This window comes from Drosophila ficusphila, unplaced genomic scaffold, assembly GCF_018152265.1.
Source record: "Drosophila ficusphila isolate 14025-0441.05 unplaced genomic scaffold, ASM1815226v1 contig_414, whole genome shotgun sequence".
Taxonomy (NCBI): domain Eukaryota; kingdom Metazoa; phylum Arthropoda; class Insecta; order Diptera; family Drosophilidae; genus Drosophila; species Drosophila ficusphila.
The window spans coordinates 6,972,971-6,990,851 of NW_025064328.1; the positions used below are offsets into that span (position 1 = coordinate 6,972,971).

The 17,881-nt window shown below is 39.7% G+C and overlaps 5 protein-coding genes across 6 annotated transcripts in view; 2 read left to right on the top strand and 3 right to left on the bottom strand.

Moving 5' to 3' along the window:
• Nucleotides 1-5,920, bottom strand: part of LOC108101497 (terminal nucleotidyltransferase 5C) — a 46,663-nt gene extending 40,743 nt beyond the window's left edge. The window contains exons 1-2 of the mRNA XM_017205855.2: nucleotides 5,031-5,920; nucleotides 1,534-2,895 (exon numbers count right to left, since the gene is read on the bottom strand). Coding sequence (XP_017061344.1) covers nucleotides 1,534-2,463 — 930 coding nt within the window. The 5' untranslated portion in view covers nucleotides 2,464-2,895; nucleotides 5,031-5,920. The remainder of the gene's footprint in view (nucleotides 1-1,533; nucleotides 2,896-5,030) is intronic.
• Nucleotides 5,921-7,932: 2,012 nt separating this feature from the next.
• LOC108101601 (kynurenine 3-monooxygenase) lies at nucleotides 7,933-10,342 on the bottom strand. 2 transcript variants are annotated; one of them, XM_017206014.2, is made up of 3 exons: nucleotides 10,082-10,342; nucleotides 8,388-9,431; nucleotides 7,933-8,332 (listed from the first exon to the last, which is right to left on the bottom strand). In XM_017206014.2, the coding sequence occupies exons 1-3, from the start codon at nucleotides 10,187-10,189 to the stop codon at nucleotides 8,093-8,095; spliced, it is 1,392 nt and encodes a 463-aa protein (XP_017061503.1). In that variant the 5' UTR covers nucleotides 10,190-10,342; the 3' UTR covers nucleotides 7,933-8,092. The 2 variants fall into 2 exon arrangements, with proteins under 2 accessions (XP_017061503.1, XP_017061504.1); XM_017206015.1 differs by lacking the exon at nucleotides 10,082-10,342 and adding an exon at nucleotides 9,901-9,970.
• Nucleotides 10,343-10,801: 459 nt separating this feature from the next.
• Nucleotides 10,802-12,923, top strand: LOC108101591 (calcineurin subunit B type 2). Its single transcript, XM_017206003.1, has 4 exons — nucleotides 10,802-11,066; nucleotides 11,288-11,327; nucleotides 11,973-12,271; nucleotides 12,329-12,923. Exons 1-4 carry the CDS (start codon nucleotides 11,064-11,066, stop codon nucleotides 12,497-12,499), a joined length of 513 nt encoding a protein of 170 aa, XP_017061492.1. The 5' UTR covers nucleotides 10,802-11,063; the 3' UTR covers nucleotides 12,500-12,923.
• Nucleotides 12,924-13,845: 922 nt separating this feature from the next.
• Nucleotides 13,846-14,646, top strand: LOC108101590. Its single transcript, XM_017206002.1, has 4 exons — nucleotides 13,846-14,004; nucleotides 14,072-14,151; nucleotides 14,217-14,352; nucleotides 14,412-14,646. Exons 1-4 carry the CDS (start codon nucleotides 13,902-13,904, stop codon nucleotides 14,522-14,524), a joined length of 432 nt encoding a protein of 143 aa, XP_017061491.1. The 5' UTR covers nucleotides 13,846-13,901; the 3' UTR covers nucleotides 14,525-14,646.
• A 1,373-nt stretch (nucleotides 14,647-16,019) lies between these two features.
• LOC108101583 (glyceraldehyde-3-phosphate dehydrogenase 1) lies at nucleotides 16,020-17,366 on the bottom strand. Its single transcript, XM_017205995.2, has one exon. It carries the CDS (start codon nucleotides 17,280-17,282, stop codon nucleotides 16,284-16,286), a length of 999 nt encoding a protein of 332 aa, XP_017061484.1. The 5' UTR covers nucleotides 17,283-17,366; the 3' UTR covers nucleotides 16,020-16,283.
• Nucleotides 17,367-17,881: the final 515 nt, after the last annotated feature.

Genomic DNA, 17,881 nt, shown 5'->3' on the forward strand with positions numbered 1-17,881 from the left:
AACCACTTTCGGTGGTTATTTTTCCACAACAAAATCCAAATCCAAATCAAAAGTCAAAGACGTCAGCGAGGAATTTGCATAAAATACCTGAGCGTCGAACTTCTGGCAGAGATTTGGTTACCATATTGATTGGATCTCGAGTTGTTGGGCCAGAATTTATGTACATAAGCAGCTATTAAGAGTGACGGAGATTCAAGGCGAGACCTCAGTATTTCCGTATATTAGCATCGCATTTGTCTACTCGATTGCACAAAATCGCTGCCGACAAATTGCCCGCTGTCAGCCAGGGCGTATACGTAATATTTCGCCTCTAGTGCATAACCGTAAATAACAAACAAAAAGAATACATATATGCACATACATACGTACATACAAAGGTAAGAGATAACAAATTGCAAAACAATGACAAAAAAAAGCCCCGCAAATCAGTGCGGTGAAGTCTTAGATTGTTTGTTTCGAGTTGAGTTGTGCAGTATAGTTTGTGCTCCATTTCGCAACTCCCGAAATGAAATGAAATCAGCTTATCAAAAATATATAGGTGACTAAGCACTCGCTTTCTCGCCCTTCTGGCTCTCTTCCTTATCACCAGTGCTTGTTTGTGTGCCATTAATTATGGCTACTTCCTTCGGTAGCTTGTGAAGCTGATTAGAACAAAAACTTCTCGAATTGTGGCAACAGTTTAACTAATGGAAAGTTACGAAAGTTCCTCCTCTGTGCGAGCCAAAAACTACTGCGTTATTTGATTTATCAATTTGCTTAATCTTGATTCTAAGTAAGTAAAGGCGTAAAAACAACATTTTTCCCCAGTTAACTCCTCTTAACACTTCATCAATATTTAAAAATGTATTTATATTTTAACCCTCATAGTATTATTGCAGTTTTTACATGGCTCCCATTGGAATTTTTCCTTGAAAAAAAATAACTGAATATGCTGTGTTTCAAAGAATCCTTATCTTAAAGAAAAAGTTCCAGTATCGATATTCAGGGGCGGACGCAGGGGGGTGTCCGGGGGTCCGGACCCCCCAAAATCTCAGACTTTTTCAAATTTCCTTACAGCACACCGCTTTTCAACCATAAAAACTAAAATGTTTTTTGGTCGGAAAAATTTTTTGATCGGACCCCCCAAACGTAAAAATTTTTGATCGGACCCCCGAACAACAAAAAATTTTCGATCGGACCCCCCCAAAATTTTTTCTGCGTCCGCCCCTGTCGATATTGCATGTGGGGTTTTCGCTAAGCCAACTATTGTTGTTTGCGTCTAGTCATACGTTCAGGGAACTATTCTATAAACTAAAGAGGAAGAATATGATAAAATATTGCATTTTAAATTGAAAGTTATCTGTTAGTTATATCTATTTAAAATATCACATGTTTTTTCCTTCTTTAGTCAGGTTCTAAAAATCAATCTTTATAATCCTTTACTTTCTGTGCAGGTCTTAAGTAGATTTGTTTAATAGAAGTTTATATTCATTAAATAGCTTACTGCATAAGGAGTTTAAATTTTGTTTGATCCGAGATCTTTTTGTGACTCACCTGCATTATGGGATACGCGACACGTCCTTTTCCGAACCGCTCTATGATCGTCAGCTTTGTGGAACTGGCCATTACTCCGGCGATGTTTGATGAGGACAAAACAGGACGCGACGGCGGCACAATGGGCACAAAGTCGCGGTTCCTTTCGGCGAAGGAACGATCGAACGAGTTGCGTCGATCGCTGTGGGAGCGTCTGTAGGCCACATGATTGCTGTTACCACCGCCAGCGGCACTGGGCGCACGACCCGACTGATAGGTACTGGATGCACTGTTGTACTGGGAAACACCCACGTAGGATTTGGACTTGCGATACTGCTTGCCGGAGTAGACAGTCGGTTCCGGATAGTTGAGATCGCTAAAATTGCTGGCGGTCTCCGATCTGGAACTGGTTGTCGACGAGGAGGAGGAGGATGGGGATGCGTAGGTGGAAATGGAGGATGTGGAGGCGGTCACGGTGGCATTCAGACTGGAGATCATCGATGGCTTGGAGCATTTGGCACAGGGCACAGCCAAAGCGGCTGTTAACAGTTCAGCGGGGTTTATTTTGCCCTCGCCACTGTCCAGTGTTGCCGGTGTGTCCAATAAGTTGCTGATGTTGCTGCTTTTGTTGCCGCTTGTGGTACTTATGTTGTTGTTGCTCCTGTAGTCGCTGCTGTCTCGTGGCAGCGATTGCAAGAATATCTGTTGACGCTGTGGCTTGGCTTTTTTACTGCTACGTTGCTGTTGTGGCTGGTGTCCTTTGCCCGCATTCTTCTTGTTGTTGCTGTTGTTGTTGTTGTTGGGCTTGGCATTTAGTCCTTTGTTGGCTGTTGTTTTATTAATTGTTTTGTTGCTTGCATTGTTGTTGCTGATTTCAATGTTGCTGCTGTTGTTGCCCGCCGCCGGCAACATTGCCTCTCGCTGCTTCTTGCCATTTCCCTTGTTTACCATTTTCTATGTCTCTGTCGGCCCTTTTTAACCGTTATCCGTACTGCGCTTCTAGGTTTCCGTTAGTTTTCTCTGCTCTACGTTCTGTGCGCAATTGGCTTTTGGCTTCTGCTTGCGCTAGTGTTTTGTTGTTGTCGTTTACCGTTGCTCTTTTTCTCTCTCGTTCTCTGCTTTTTTGCTATCTCACACCCGCGCGCATTTGCTCTCGATTTCGTTGAGCTTTTTTTTTTTTTTGTTTCTTTTAGTTTGTGCCACGTTTTGTTGTTGGCGCGCCGCGATTTTGTATTTTGTGTATTTCGCTTGCGTTCTTTTTATTTTTATATTAAATGAGCTTTTGTTGTACACCTTTTAAAATGTTTTTAATCATGAAATTCATTAATATTGTTTCTCACTTGCTAACACTTTTTCTTCAACTGCGTCTTTTTGGCGAAATTTCTGTTTTTCAGTTTTTTATAAGAAGGTAAAAGCGAGCGGCCGCATCATCATGTAAAACAAAGAAAAAAAGGGAAGACACAAAAATAGTTATTGGCTTTTTGCTTTGTAGAGTAATTGATTTCTAAATTGCTAATATGTATGTACATCTGTTGTACATATAAATTAATTTAAACTAATATGTTGTATAATATAAACTAAATACAGTTGATATGTACAAATAAAGCAACCCAAAAATCGCATATGAACGCATGTGTACATATGTACAAATGTGTGTATTTATGTATCTCCCAGCATTTGTTCTCCTTCCCCTTTGATTTTAGCAATCTTTTTTATTTAATTAGCTGATGTGTTTTCCTAAAGGAGCTAAAAGTATAAAAATCCCCACCATTTTTAAACGCGCAATTTGTATTACTTATTTTTTGCGTCCATTCGAAAAAGCAAAAACAAAATTACCGAAAAATAACGTATGTATGTACATAAATATGCACATATGTATGTATGCATACATTTATATTTGTGGTTTGTGTGTTAGTATGTAAATGCTTGCCATTTGGCGGGTTCTCCCTCTTTCTCTCCCTCCATCTCTTTCTTACCCCCAGCCCGATGATGTAAGTTTTCGTATAGGAATGTTTTATTTAATTTTCCTTTGCTCTTTACTTCACCACCGCGACGGCGAATAATCAGTAAACTGATCACGAGATCAATATTGTTCTTAAGGTCCCATAAACTGCCTCCGTTAATTCCCTCATTAATGTCTGTTTATTACTGCACTCGACCCACTGCATTTCAAATAAGATGATCGAGCCGATGCTGGTGTACCCTTTTACATATTTAGGCAAAAATAATATTTTAAATAAAGTGCCAAATCGTATATAATTGGTATTTTAATGTCATACATTTACATACATACATACATCTCTAACTCTAAGCTTAAGTAAAAGATAACACTTTTGTTAAAAGCAAAATGTAAAAAAGTTTTCTAATTGTTTCTACACAAGTATACATACATATGTACATATATGTAACTTTGTACATATGTACATATGTAACTTTCAATAATAGTTAATCAAATACATTTCAAAGGTTATCAATCATGCGTACTGTTGCCTTACATATTGTCTGATTTTCCACAGAGAGACTTTTTGTATGAGCCATTTTTTTAAATACATATTTTAATCATTTAGATTTTCTTTTTAAAATTCACACGCAGCACTGTAATCTTCCGATCAGGACTATTATACCTTCTGCTAGGGTATGAGAAAAGCCCCCTTACGAAATTAAACATTCCGCTGCCACTTTATTACTGTTTACCAGGCGTTATGACTCAGCTCTACATATAGGAGAAATTCAAACTGATCCCCTTCCCTTCCCAATGAGTAAATTACTTTTTCAGAACTGTCGAACACTAACCGATCTTGAACCAAAAATATGATGGATGGATGTAAGAACGGCGTTAATTGTATCTCCTAACGAGCAAACGTATTAGGCAATGTGTTAAAATGCATGCTAATAATATTTGGGTATTCCCGTGTGTTGAATTGTTTTATTAATGAACGAATGCGCACAAAATATGATAAAAAGCTAAAAAACTCAAAAGCCTGCAACAATTGATTATTTTCTTCTAAAATTCGCCAACACTTTTGAATGCCGCATGTTAAACAAACGTTGAGCACAAATTTTAAACTGGTAATAAAGTTCTTCTATTCAGCTAAACCCTATTAAATATAAGCTTATTTATTTTGAATTTAACGATCTTCTTGACATACATATGTATAGAAAATAAAATCACTTAAAGGAAAGGATCTTGGGTTGAATAATATTTGAAGGTGTTTTAATTTAAATACCTCTACACCGCCAAAAAATAGCGAAACCGGAAATGCCAGATGCCAAGACTACCCAAGAACTAAAAGGGGGGAATGGGTAGAGGGCGGGGGGCGTGTGTGTGCCTAGATCGTTATCCGCATTTCTGGTTTGCTTTTCATTATAGGCAGATCACAAAACCATGCGACACGATGCGATCTGCGAATTCCCCGGTCCCCGAGAACTGTGCTGCAGTCACGTAGCCCCACTAATTGAGCGAGATCAATAACGGTGATTGTGTGTGCTTCTACATATACATATGTGTGTGTATTTACCTGAACAGTTCGGACAGCTCGTGCCTATATTCTCATAATCCAAAATTCACGCTTTTAGTTTGGATGAATAGCCACTGGGTGTTTTTCACAAAGAAATAAACCGAAAAGAATCCTGTCTTAACGGTTTTCGGAATAGGTAGTAGCTATTGTGGTCTATCGGTATCAAGTACCGGGTATCGGCTATCGGTATCGGTATGCTAACGACGACGGGCAGCAGGGTGTGGGTGGAGTTTAAAATTCCGGCGAACCGTTGGCAGAGCGCCTCAAACTAAAAGCAATAAGCGGTCCAGGATGGCGATCGGTATCTCCGGTATTGGGTTTTTATTTTGGATTACTACGGCAGAGTAACAGCCAAAACTTTCAGTTTCTCTTTTTGCTCAGATTCTGACAAGTAACACCGTAATTGCTCGGCTACCGTTACCCTTGGTCTTTAAAAAGCCGTTGCACTGAACACTCACACACTTAGAAACAATCACTCACACAAACACACGCGTTCGCTCACTTAACTCCCAACTTTTCGATTTCTGATTTTTAATTTCAATTTCACTTTTTTCGTTTGCTGTTTTACGTTATTTTCTTCGTTTCTACAGACCACGCGTTTCGATCGGTTGGCGGAAGCTTGCCGAAAGCTTCGAGAATGTGGTTTTCGATTAGACAGCAAAAGGGCTGATAAAAGTTGCACTTGCACCTGGCTATATAGCGCAATAAACGGCTCAGTTTGGGAGTTGTGTTTTGGTCTAACTGTCAGTGAGTTGCTATATTCGATAGTATAACGGTTGCTCAGCGTTCGATCGGGCTTAGGTTGGCACTACTGTACACTGAACTGCACCCTGGGCCTTTGGTCTAACTACTTGAGTGGCGAACATGTGACGAGCAACTGATGGCGCTGGCCCGCTGGTCCGCTGGCCAAGCGTTCGGCGGCAGCGGTAACGCGTACAGTACAGACAGCCTAAGATCGGCATCACAGTCATTTCTCACAAAAATCAAGGCAAATTGAAATTTTGATAGCATAACAATATTTTTAAATTTTATTAATGCATGAATATATATTATTTTATTATTCTTTGTTATTCTTTGCAAAAATATTTTTAGGCTTGCATAAGTAAGATCATAAGCAAGAAAAACTTAAAATTTTTGTTTTAGTACAAAATTGATTGGTTTAGTAAGATTTATTGATTTACAAAAGACCTGCAAAAACCGGTTGCAAAATGCATTGGCAAATAAAACTATGATTTAGGGCTTAGTTATTTTAAAAAAGTAAAGTTGAATTATTTGCATCATTAACAAAAAACTTGTTTTCTTTACGTTGAGGTTCCACTGTTTTTAGTGGGAGCAAAACGGAGGCGCCGACGTTTCTAGAGAGTGCCAACGAAAAGTTCGCGAAACAGAATAAGCAACAACAATTAAGTCGGAAATAAGCCGAACGTTGGCGCTCTCTAACTCTCTCGTTTAAGCACCCCCCTCATATTTGCTGTGACCATGTCTTTTTCTACCATCGTCTTCCTCCCACTCTTTCGTTAGGCAAAAGCTGCTCAAAGCTTTTGAGTAGTAGGTCAAGAAATGGCTAGGAGCTACATATTGTTTTTTAAGGTTTTCACTTTTAAGGCCTTGTTTAAACTGATTTATTTTTTTGGTTTAAAGAGAGGATCAGGAAAAGGTGCAAATACGTAGACAGAGGCGGAAGAGCTAAAGCTTGTGTTCGATCCGCTTGTTGTTGCCATGAAACACCGGCCGGCGTTAGCATTTCGAAATTGAGAAAGCGCCGACCTTGTGCTCTCTTTATCTCTCTCTCTGTACCCCCGTGGGGGTGAGGCATAAATAGCGAGAGGGTTGGGATGGCAACCGAATGCTAATTAATCGAAAGCTTTCTTTCCATCTCTGTCGCACTCTTCAAAGCTTTGCGATCAGCAAGTTATTACCATTTATGCATATGAATTATAGGCATTTTTTGTACATGTAAACATATGTATGAATGTAAAAGGTATGCATGAAGCCCAGTGATCCTTTTGAAGGCGTAAAAATACAAAAATGCAAGTGCCGGATATGCGGGGATCACGATCACGTGACCAAGGCTGCAAAACTGCGACTAGAAATAATCGGTGAAATAGCTAAAATCACATTGTCAGGGCGGTATTTTTGGCTGTCGCCGCCTCAATAGCCAAAGCGACAAAACAAACCCAAAAATATCCACACAATCCACCGGTTGATAGTCCCATAGACCAAATGCGATGCGTAGTAGCCACGCGGCCAATAAGAAATTTCAATTATTTTGCCAACAAACGAAATCGGGCATGTATTCGTATTTATAAGAGCTGCGTAAATCCACAGTAAACAATAGTTTATCAGTTTTATTTCGTTGTCAAGTTCTCTCAACCGATTTGATTTGTTGTTGAAGGTGGGTCGTATCTACAAAACACCAAAAGAAGTTAACGTTTTTAGGTTGACCTACCTGTACTCTCTTCAAATAATGAACGACAATTATGAAACAGATTTAAAGTAATTTGTTTATGTAGGCTCTTTAAATTGCTAAACACCCATATTTATATTCCATATTTATGCCTCACGAATACAAATTTTTCCATTGAAAACATTTCCCTTGCCATCCATAAATATTTTTTTTGTTTGAAAAAAGATTAACTAAACTGACGATCTTAGCCACATATATATATTATTTTTATCCAAACTTTTATTTTATTGCAACAACATTGTACTATAGAACTTTTTTCTGACAATTCCGTTCAAATATACATACATATGAATAACGATACAATGTTGAGATGCGAAATGTGTGGGTGGAAATATAAATGTTTACAAACTCGTGTTGCTAGCAACATTTCCATGGCAACATTTCAAATGAAACATTTTCCATGGCTTTATGGCTTATCAATGTGTCTAAACAATATTCATTTTTGTTTTGGCTTTATTTAACTGATGATCCATAAAACTTTCGGGTTAAATGTAAAATTTTATAATATTTAGTGAAGACTCAAGATAATCATGTATAAAAGAAACATCTACTGATTATACTTTTAAATAAATTTCCTAAATGTAATTAATATTATTTAAAGAAAACGCTGTGCATAAATAGCTCCGCCGGTGAGAATTGCAGCCAGTAGGGTGGCGCCGGAAACACGTTTCAGCAGCTGATCCTGCCACTTCCTGTTGGCAATGCACTTGCTATAAGGCATGCTGGAAAAGGATACGCTATTATAGAGCGGAATCCAGCCGGGGAACCAACGAAACAGCAGGGTGTCCAGCCACTTTCGAAGCCGGAAGGACCAGCGTTTGGTCAAGTCACGCATCTAAACAAATTCTATTATAATATCACTAGTGAATGTATAACAATTTAAAGCCCACCTCTACATAGTTGTACATGGCCAGGTCGCAAATGGCAAAGGCGTCCTGCCAGCGGGACTCTGTAAACTGGGCCAAGGCCTCGTCCAATGGCAGCTGCTTGGCCAGGATCCCCGTGAGCAGCGTGACATCCTCCATTCCGGCATTCATTCCCTGGCCATAATACGGAACCATGGCATGGGCAGCGTCTCCCAGGATCAGCGCCTTGTCCGCATAGTGATACGGCCTGCACTTGATGGACACCAAGTGCTGTGGTCGGGTTTTGAAGAAGTCCTTTATCAGCTGCTGCTCTCCAATAAGCGGCAGCGCATCGCGGAAGTTGAGCTTGAAGAAATCTAGCAGATCATTCTGGTTCCTGATTTTGGCAAAGACCTCAAAGGGCATCGAGAGAGTGACTGTGAAGGACTTATCCTGATTCGGCAGAGCGATCATCATGAACGAGTTACGCGGCCAAATGTGCAGGTAATTGGCGGGCATCTGAAAGTCTCCCGATTTCGAGGGAATACACAGCTCAAGATATCCTGTTTCGATGTACTCCTGGGAGTAATTAAAGCCTGGCAAACGCACCAATTGCTGGCGAACACTACTGAAAGCCCCGTCACAGCCCACTATAAGATCAGCACTGGCAGCCAGGACCTCCTCCATGGGACCCCGGAACTCCAAGGATCCCTCTCGGAGATTGGCGCTTGTCAATTTGTGCTCGAAGTGGCAACGGATGTTGGGCAACTTGTCGCAGGCATCCAAAAGAACTTCGTTCAGCTGACGGCGTCCCACGGAGTACAGACATTGGTTGGTGCACGGATCGTAGAGGACCACACTGGTGTTGCCCTTCACGTCGTGCAGCATTCTACCCCTCATGGGAATGGCGGTGGCCAGGACCCTCTCCTCCAGACCCACGGCGGCCAGAGCCTTGCGTCCGCGCTGCGACAAAGCCAAGTTAATACTCCGGCCCTGGACGACCAGAGCTTGGCGAATGTCCTCCCGGTATTCGTACAGATCCACGTGGTTGCCCATGCGGGCGAAGTTCAGGGCCGCCAAGGAACCGACCTTGCCGAGAAAGAGATATGAGAGAAAGAATGATGCTCGATAAGAGAGAGTTTTATCAAACGGGAGGAGGATTAGGGAACCCACGCGATAAGCCAGCATCCAGATAAGGAGCTAACATAGTTATGCGGAAGAACCTAGTTCTGAAGGTTTGTAAATTCCGAAAATACTACAAAATGAATTAAATTCTTTAAACATCTATATACACACTTGTGAACATTTAAAAACAATTTCGTTTAATTTGTAACTCCTTTTAGAGAACAATCAGATGCAATTTAGCTATTAGTTATTTGAAATAGAAAAATGTCTGCACACGATTTCGTGTTTCTTGTTAATCTTTTTTTAAAGAAAGAAATTCAAGATGTTAGACATTTTGGTCTATTGATTAACATATAATTCTGAAAATTCTTTGCACTTGTTAACTAGTTCCATAAAACTAACACTTTATTTCAGTACCTTTAATTATTTTTACCTTTAAAAAGGGCAGAACTGTTGCAACCCAAAGAAATTTGATCCCTTCGCAGAAATTGCTTTAATGCTTTAAAAAATGAGTAAATTAGAAAAGCTAACTTCTTTAAATTAAGGAGAATCTCGTGGAATTGAAGTTTCTTTTTAACTTTGATTATTTTTACCATAGACCATATTAGACTTACCGGACCCGCTCCGATTACCGCCACCCTGCGCCGCCGTCCTTCCTCCCGCGCAGCTCCCGATGCCTCCAGACGACCGTTTACCTCCTGGCTAATGATTCCTTGCCTCATGACCGTTCAAGTGGGACGTCGCCAGCAAAATAAAGATGAAAGTGAGGTGGAAGCCAGTCAACTGGCTGGGGGAAATGTTTAACCCACAGATTATGTCGGATGGGCAGTAAATGCTATCTGTGGTTATTTGATGTTGCGGCGGGAAGCCAACAAACTGCAGCGGCGTAGCGATAAACCCTTATCAAGGGGTCGCTTACCTAAATATGATGTACCCAAAACAAAATGTTAATTTTGTGAAGATGTTAGTGAATGCTATAAAACATCGGCTCCAATCAGAATCTATTTTGAGGGGATCGAATCCGTACTTTTACAATTATCTCTGAGTACCTCGCTCGTTAAACTCAGACTTTAAAATTTGTTCAAATGTAAATAAAATAAGAAGCCTAAACAAGTAATTGATAGATTGGAATGTTTGTTGTAAAAGACAGGGCTTCGTTTAGTTTAACTAGTTTTAATACAATCATATACAAAAAAATATTAATGTTTATTAAAAACCGCGCAAATCATAAATTATGGGTACTAATTTGCAAGGTATGACAACTCTATCAACGCGTTGCCGTTAAGCCGCTAAGCTTTTTAGTATATTTTCCTTTCTTGTCCGACATTATTTGACACTTGTTTGACGGTCACACTAAAAGCTGCTGTGGAAAAACTCATGCACAATAGAAAATAGAAAACTGAGGATTTTCACAACAAAACCGAAATTCCGCGCTCCAAAAAACCGAGTAGCATGTGCAGGATATCCCCTAGTATTGGATTTTAAACGAAATTAGAAGAAAGAAGAGCAAGAGCAAGAGTAGAGCAACGCAAAAAGGCAACATTATTTGTACTCTATAGATAGCATCCAAGGAGAACCACAAAAGGCGAAACCAAAATGGTAATAATATGCCACCAAAATACGCGAAGAACAAGTGCAAAAGGGGGGAAGGGGTAACACAAAGAGGAAACGCGAGAAAAGGAAGTGAGAGTTGGTGCTGTTATAAAGTTAACTTCCGTTATTGATATCTATCTGTCCCTCTTTGGCCTCTTCGTCCCTTCCACCTGCTGCTGCAATAATTTTGAGTTTTCTAAATACTATATACATTTTTTGCCTTGCAGGGAAATGAAACATCACTGCCCATGGAAATGTGTTCCAATTGTAAGTACGAAATGGTTCAGTCAATGTCATTTGAACGGAACGGCAGCTGTTTATGAATATGCAAACATCGACACATATGTATGTTCATACAAGCGTACATTTAGATACGCTATGCATGCATGTATGTATGTTTGTAAATACGCGAATAGACAACAAAAATGGAATGCAAACGAAACGTGGCGTCGAAATTCCTTTTATAATTCTGAACTCTTTAATACGGATCATCAAGAGATTTTACACCTCCTTTTCCCATTGAATTTGGCATTCTAGAATATGTCTTTGTCACACTTTGTTTCATCTCTGATGATCGACAGACAACCGTTCGCTAAAAATAAAATAAGGTCCCATAATTATAACTTGAAACGTAAAACGTTAAGATCTTTATATTACTTATCTATATATGTATTTAATAATGGCATATTTAATAACGTCTGAAATAACTCCGAATTTCCAAAATTCCCTATTTTTAATAGAAATTTTGTCATATGAATTTTTGTAACCCAACAAATATAGTCGATTTGTATCTACATAGGTAAAATCGCTGAATGTAAATTGTAAACAATCCTCTGCTAAGGTTTTGGGACCCTTAATTGTTTCTGAAAATTATTTCCAAACCACTTAAATTTTTTTTCCTTATTTGATCAGTTGACGCCGATGAGATCCGGCGATTGGGCAAACGTTTTCGCAAGCTAGACTTGGACAACTCTGGAGCGCTGAGCGTGGACGAGTTCATGTCGCTGCCAGAACTGCAACAGAATCCGCTAGTGCAGCGCGTGATCGACATTTTCGACGCGGACGGCAACGGCGAAGTGGACTTTAAGGAGTTTATTCAGGGCGTGTCACAGTTCAGCGTCAAGGGCGACAAGTTGTCGAAGCTGCGCTTCGCCTTTCGCATCTATGACATGGACAATGACGGCTACATTTCCAATGGTGAACTGTTTCAGGTAAGTCCCTGAAATTTTCTATTAAGATTATCCTACTATACTCACTCCGATTTACAGGTATTGAAAATGATGGTGGGCAACAATCTGAAGGACACGCAATTGCAGCAGATTGTGGACAAGACGATCGGTTTCGCGGATAAGGATGAGGATGGCAAGATCTCGTTCGATGAGTTCTGCTCAGTGGTCGGCAACACGGACATTCACAAGAAGATGGTTGTCGATGTCTAAAATAGGTTTACCACAAATCCATTTTATACGCGATTTTATTTATTCTTTTGTACATGCGTCGGCATCCTTGGATTGTCACTATCACAACTATTATTATGGTTATTCTTTTTGATCAGCGATTCTCTAGTTGAATATTGTTATAAGCCGTTAGCAAGCCAGTTCAGTCAGTCAGTCAGTAAAGCGATCGAACCCTTGAGGAGCAAATCGCAAGAACAATGTTGTTATCCTAAGTTGAAAAGTGGAATAATGAGCCTCCTACTTACTTCTTTAATATATACATTTATATGCTTATATATACATGCATATATAGTCATAATTTATTATACAAATATACATTTAAAGAATTCAAAAACCCTAAAGCAAAACTAAAACACAACGGAAAAAACTCCAGCAAGTGAAGGCAAATAAAGCAAACCAAGTTGAACCAATGCTCTTTCGAATCGGTAACTGAGAGTTTTCCGCTTTCTCTCTATCACATTGATGTGTCATAGCTTACATTAATTATTTCTAATTCTCCTGTGATTTTGCCAAAAACAAAACGAAAAGCAACAAATTGAAATATTATGAGAAAGGAAACAAGCACGAGGGGCAGCTAAGCAACCTGCCCGAAGGAGCTCTTCTCTATTGACTTAGTCTAATTTACACGTTGTGTACTTTTTATATATTTATACATACATAACTACTTGTACTAATCGAATGTTATAATCTACGTATTTTTATATATCTTGACTAACTTGAGAACACCAGAGGAAGGGCGAAGTTTACCAAGTTTCTTAACTCTACCTTAACCAATCTAACGCCACTTAAAGCAAATTAACTGATTCTCACACAGAATTACGCCTCGAACATTATCTAAAATATGCTACATTTTACGGATTATTAAGCGAGTTAACTGAAAATCGAATAATTATACATCAATACATATGAAGCAATGCCATGCGATGCGAGCGCTATTGCAGTAACATTTTTTTATACTTAATTATACTAGTTAAAAATGCAAGAAAATCAAACAATAAGAATGCATGTTACAAATTTTACAATTAACAAATTTTTGCACACTCGCCACTCAATTTGTTAGCTAATCAATTTCATTTCATTATTCAAAATAATCGACTCGAGATCGTTACTCATTGTAAAATGGTTTGGCCAACCAGCTGGGACTCCAACGACAAGACGGTGCGGGATCGCTCAGTCAGCCGGCCAGTCGAAGCAATAAAAAGCAAATCCTTCAATAAAATTATAATTATACACAAGCGAACAAAGGCTTTCCAATTTGGCGATGGGAGAACGAGCGGAAGATAAGATAAGGTTCACGGAAAAAGCTTGTTTATCGATGCGAGAGCACGCCAGTTCAGTTGTGAAATTGTCCTCAAGCTGCAAGGTTCTTCATAGGGTCTGGAAAATGTTGAAGTTGGACACCAAAGGGGGCATCATCTGCACAGGCATCTTGTCCATAGCCTTTGCCATAACATACTTGGCTTTGATGGATGACTATTTTTGGAGGAGTACGACTTTATTTGATATTGTGGGAAACAGTTTCCTGATGCATGTGTATTTTTTTTTTGAATTTAGATGGCCTTTACGAACTGGGGATACACATTTCTGCCTTGCATATATTATGCAGCTTGTGCCTTCTGATAGGAGTTTATAAGGTAAGTAAAATAGTTTTTCTGAATGTCACTTTTATATTAAAACATGAAAGATAAATTCAATACAGCATAAATACAAACTCTTTGTGCCATGGATGATTTCCACTGGATTCTTTATGTATCTCATGGTTTATGTGGGCATTGTTGTGTTAACCAATGCCGGAGCGTGGATCTTCGTTCCCATTATGGTGGTTCCTTTTACCGGTACGAAGGTTAGATTATGAGATTGTGCTTTTCTTTAACCCTTTGATGCACTTTTTCAGCTTACCTCGGGTGCGCTTTGTACTCCGTGCAAAAGGCTTTCGACAGGATGCGGAAGGAAGAGCCACCATCCTATTCCGATCTGTCCAAAAAGGAATTTATCAATCATATATAGGCTTTTGTGCGTGTTTTCCTAACAAAAGATTATAAAAAGAACACTGGTTTTAGAAAAGCAGTTGTTGATAAGATTAGTAAAAAATAAAAGCTTTTTAATCATTAATCGGGCACAAACTTAAATATCTGATATTGTGTATAATTTGTGTCTGTTTATTTTTGTTATCTGCTTGGCACTGACAAAAAAATTTTGGGAATCGCGTGAATACCTCTAAAAAGACTTTACAACAATGTTACTACCTGTAACCCTTGACCATTTCAATTTTATTTTTGCAAGTAAACTTTCGAGTTATACAAGTTTAATAAAAGCAAGTTTCTCTAACAAAACGAATTGTTATGCGAAGGTGTATAGTTTATAATTCGTAACGAGTACGAACTGCAAATAGTTAAAGCTATCTTCAGTTTACCTTCTGATCGCGTTCTAAGGCGTGCAAATAACATTTCAAAGATTTCACAAGGATCTGAAACTAATCTATTTCAATTCGCCTGCTGTTACTAATCCCATATATTTACATATATGAATTGCTCATATATTGGGCTAACAAAGTAAATATTTTTTTAGCTGATAAGATTATATTTAATGTGCTCTTTCTGTTCTGAAGAAGACAAAAACAAAAATCAACAAAATCGATATCAACATACAAGTAATAAGTGCAATTTGTCCGGAAAAAAACGATATTTTCCCTTATACGGACAAAATTGAATGACTCATGTTGCAGAAAAACATGTCACAAAAAAGTGACATAACATAAAAAAAAGTAAGATAGAAACACCTTTCAATTTCATTATCAATTGTTTTAGAATTTATCTTAGTTAAAGGAGTACCGCACTGAATTAACAAAAAAAGGTAATATGTGTTTTTTTGACAATTGAAGTAATCTATACTGTACTGCTACAATCAATACACAGTATTAATTACTTGGAATCCACTTTTCCTTTTTTCTTTAGTTGGACCATGTTTTTGAAAAGCCCGCCTCTGGGAGCCCTGGTCGATATAAATCGATTCAAGTTCTAACTTTCTAGAAACTGTGTGCCAAGATGCAAACGACCTTCCATGACCTTGAGTATATTAAACAAAAAGTTCTATGTAAAACAATGCAGGTCAATAATTAGCACGTGAATCTTAAGATAAACAACCCCCAAAAAGCCGAATGGAAATATATGTATATGTAGGTCTGATTTTGCCATTATGTTTAAGTTTCTCCTAAAATGATTTTTAGCCGGCAAATCGAAAACAAAATATACAGCATCCGCCCAGGTTCCAAAGTGCAGCGATAAGAAAATAACATTAAAATCATTTATTGCATAATCTCGAAATTTCAGGTTCCCAGAGTTCGCAACATAAATAGAAAACTTGTCGCGTTTACTTATATCATCGCTGAGTTTGGGGTGGCTCCCAAACGAAACATACACACGTATTTTCGTATATTTCAGCAAGTCTGCCCGGCGATGCCCTGATACAACCTTCCCACGACCTTGAGCTTACACAATTGTAATTCATCTATGCACACAATTTTATTTTCTAATTAGCTGGCTTTTCATTACAGTAGCAGAGCGATACTTTATTTAACAACAATAAATATATTTGTGATGCTATGGATACTTGTATTTAAATGTTTGCAATGATTCTGGTAACTTTAGGAGCCAACCAAAAAAGCATAATAATTTGCGCATAGTGCAGAATTCCCGGGGCGCATACAGGTTATGCAACAGTGATGCCCGATCAACTTTTGGTCCCCGGGTTTGTACGTCAACGGCATTTAATCCTTGCTCTGCATGTACTTGATCAGGTCGATGACACGGTTGGAGTAACCGAACTCGTTGTCGTACCATGAGATGAGCTTGACGAACTTGTCGTTCAGCGAAATGCCAGCCTTGGCGTCGAAGACCGACGAGTGGGTGTCGCTGAGGAAGTCGGTGGAGACGACCTCCTCGTCGGTGTAGCCGAGGATTCCCTTCAGGGGTCCCTTGGAAGCCTCCTCGACCTTAGCCTTGATCTCGTCGTAGCTAGCTCCCTTGCCCAGGCGGACAGTCAGATCCACGACGGACACATTGGGAGTGGGCACGCGGAAGGCCATGCCGGTCAGCTTGCCGTTCAGGGCTGGGATGACCTTGCCGACAGCCTTAGCGGCTCCGGTGGCGGCCGGGATGATGTTCTGGGCGGCGCCACGGCCGTCGCGCCACAGCTTGCCCGAGGGTCCGTCCACGGTCTTCTGGGTGGCAGTGGTGGCGTGCACGGTGGTCATCAGACCCTCGACGATCTCGAAGTTGTCGTTGATGACCTTGGCCAGGGGAGCCAGGCAGTTGGTGGTGCAGGAGGCGTTCGAGACCACCTTCATGTCGGGGCTGTAGGCATCCAGGTTCACGCCGCACACGAACATGGGCGCATCGGCGGAGGGGGCCGAGATGATGACCTTCTTGGCACCGCCCTTCAAGTGGGTGGAAGCCTTGTCGATGGTGGTGAACACTCCGGTGGACTCCACCACGTACTCGGCACCGGCGCTGGCCCAGTTGATGTTGGCCGGGTCGCGCTCGCTGAACACGGTGATCTTCTGGCCATTCACCACCAGGAAGCCGCCCTCAGCCGCAACGGTGCCCTTGAAACGACCGTGAGTCGAGTCGAATTTGAACAGATAGACCATGTAGTTGACATCGATGAAGGGATCGTTCACGGCAACCACGTTGGCTCCCTTTTCGATGGCGGCACGGAGCACCAGACGGCCAATGCGGCCAAATCCGTTAATTCCGATTTTCGACATGGTTAAATTTCTGTCTTATTTTCTTCTCACTTTTACTCTCGTTCAGTTTCAGCTCGCTATTACGACTGACACTTTTTCAGGAGCTTTTTTTGCAAACGGGTGGGTGAGTGGGTGTGTGTGGGATTGGCTATGTATTTTGCCGGCGCGCTGCAAGGGTCACACTCAGTATTCTAAATACATCGATTAAAAAAAGCTTTTGAAGAGATAACGGAAGGAAACTGAAAAAAACAAAAGTTAAAGAATTCAAATATATATCCACTTCCATAATTAGGCTTTAATTGTAAACTTGGCTTTGTATTTAAAAAAAGTGTAATAGTTTTCAAAAAGTATTAATGGGGATTTAAAAGCATTTGAGCAAAACCCATGAATTTATTTTTATTTATTTAAAAACAAAGTTCAGTAAACATTAAAACGTAAAGCTTTCCACAACAGAACAAAATGTATACTGTTAAGTTATAAAAACATTTAAGCTTAGCTTGTGTAAAATAATTAAGGCATTTATCTAGCCGCAAAGTGATTATTAGTTTTAAATATATTTCAGAATTTGTTTTTTTTTGAAGTCTTGATGTCGATATGTTTGATGTCTGATTATAAGTCAA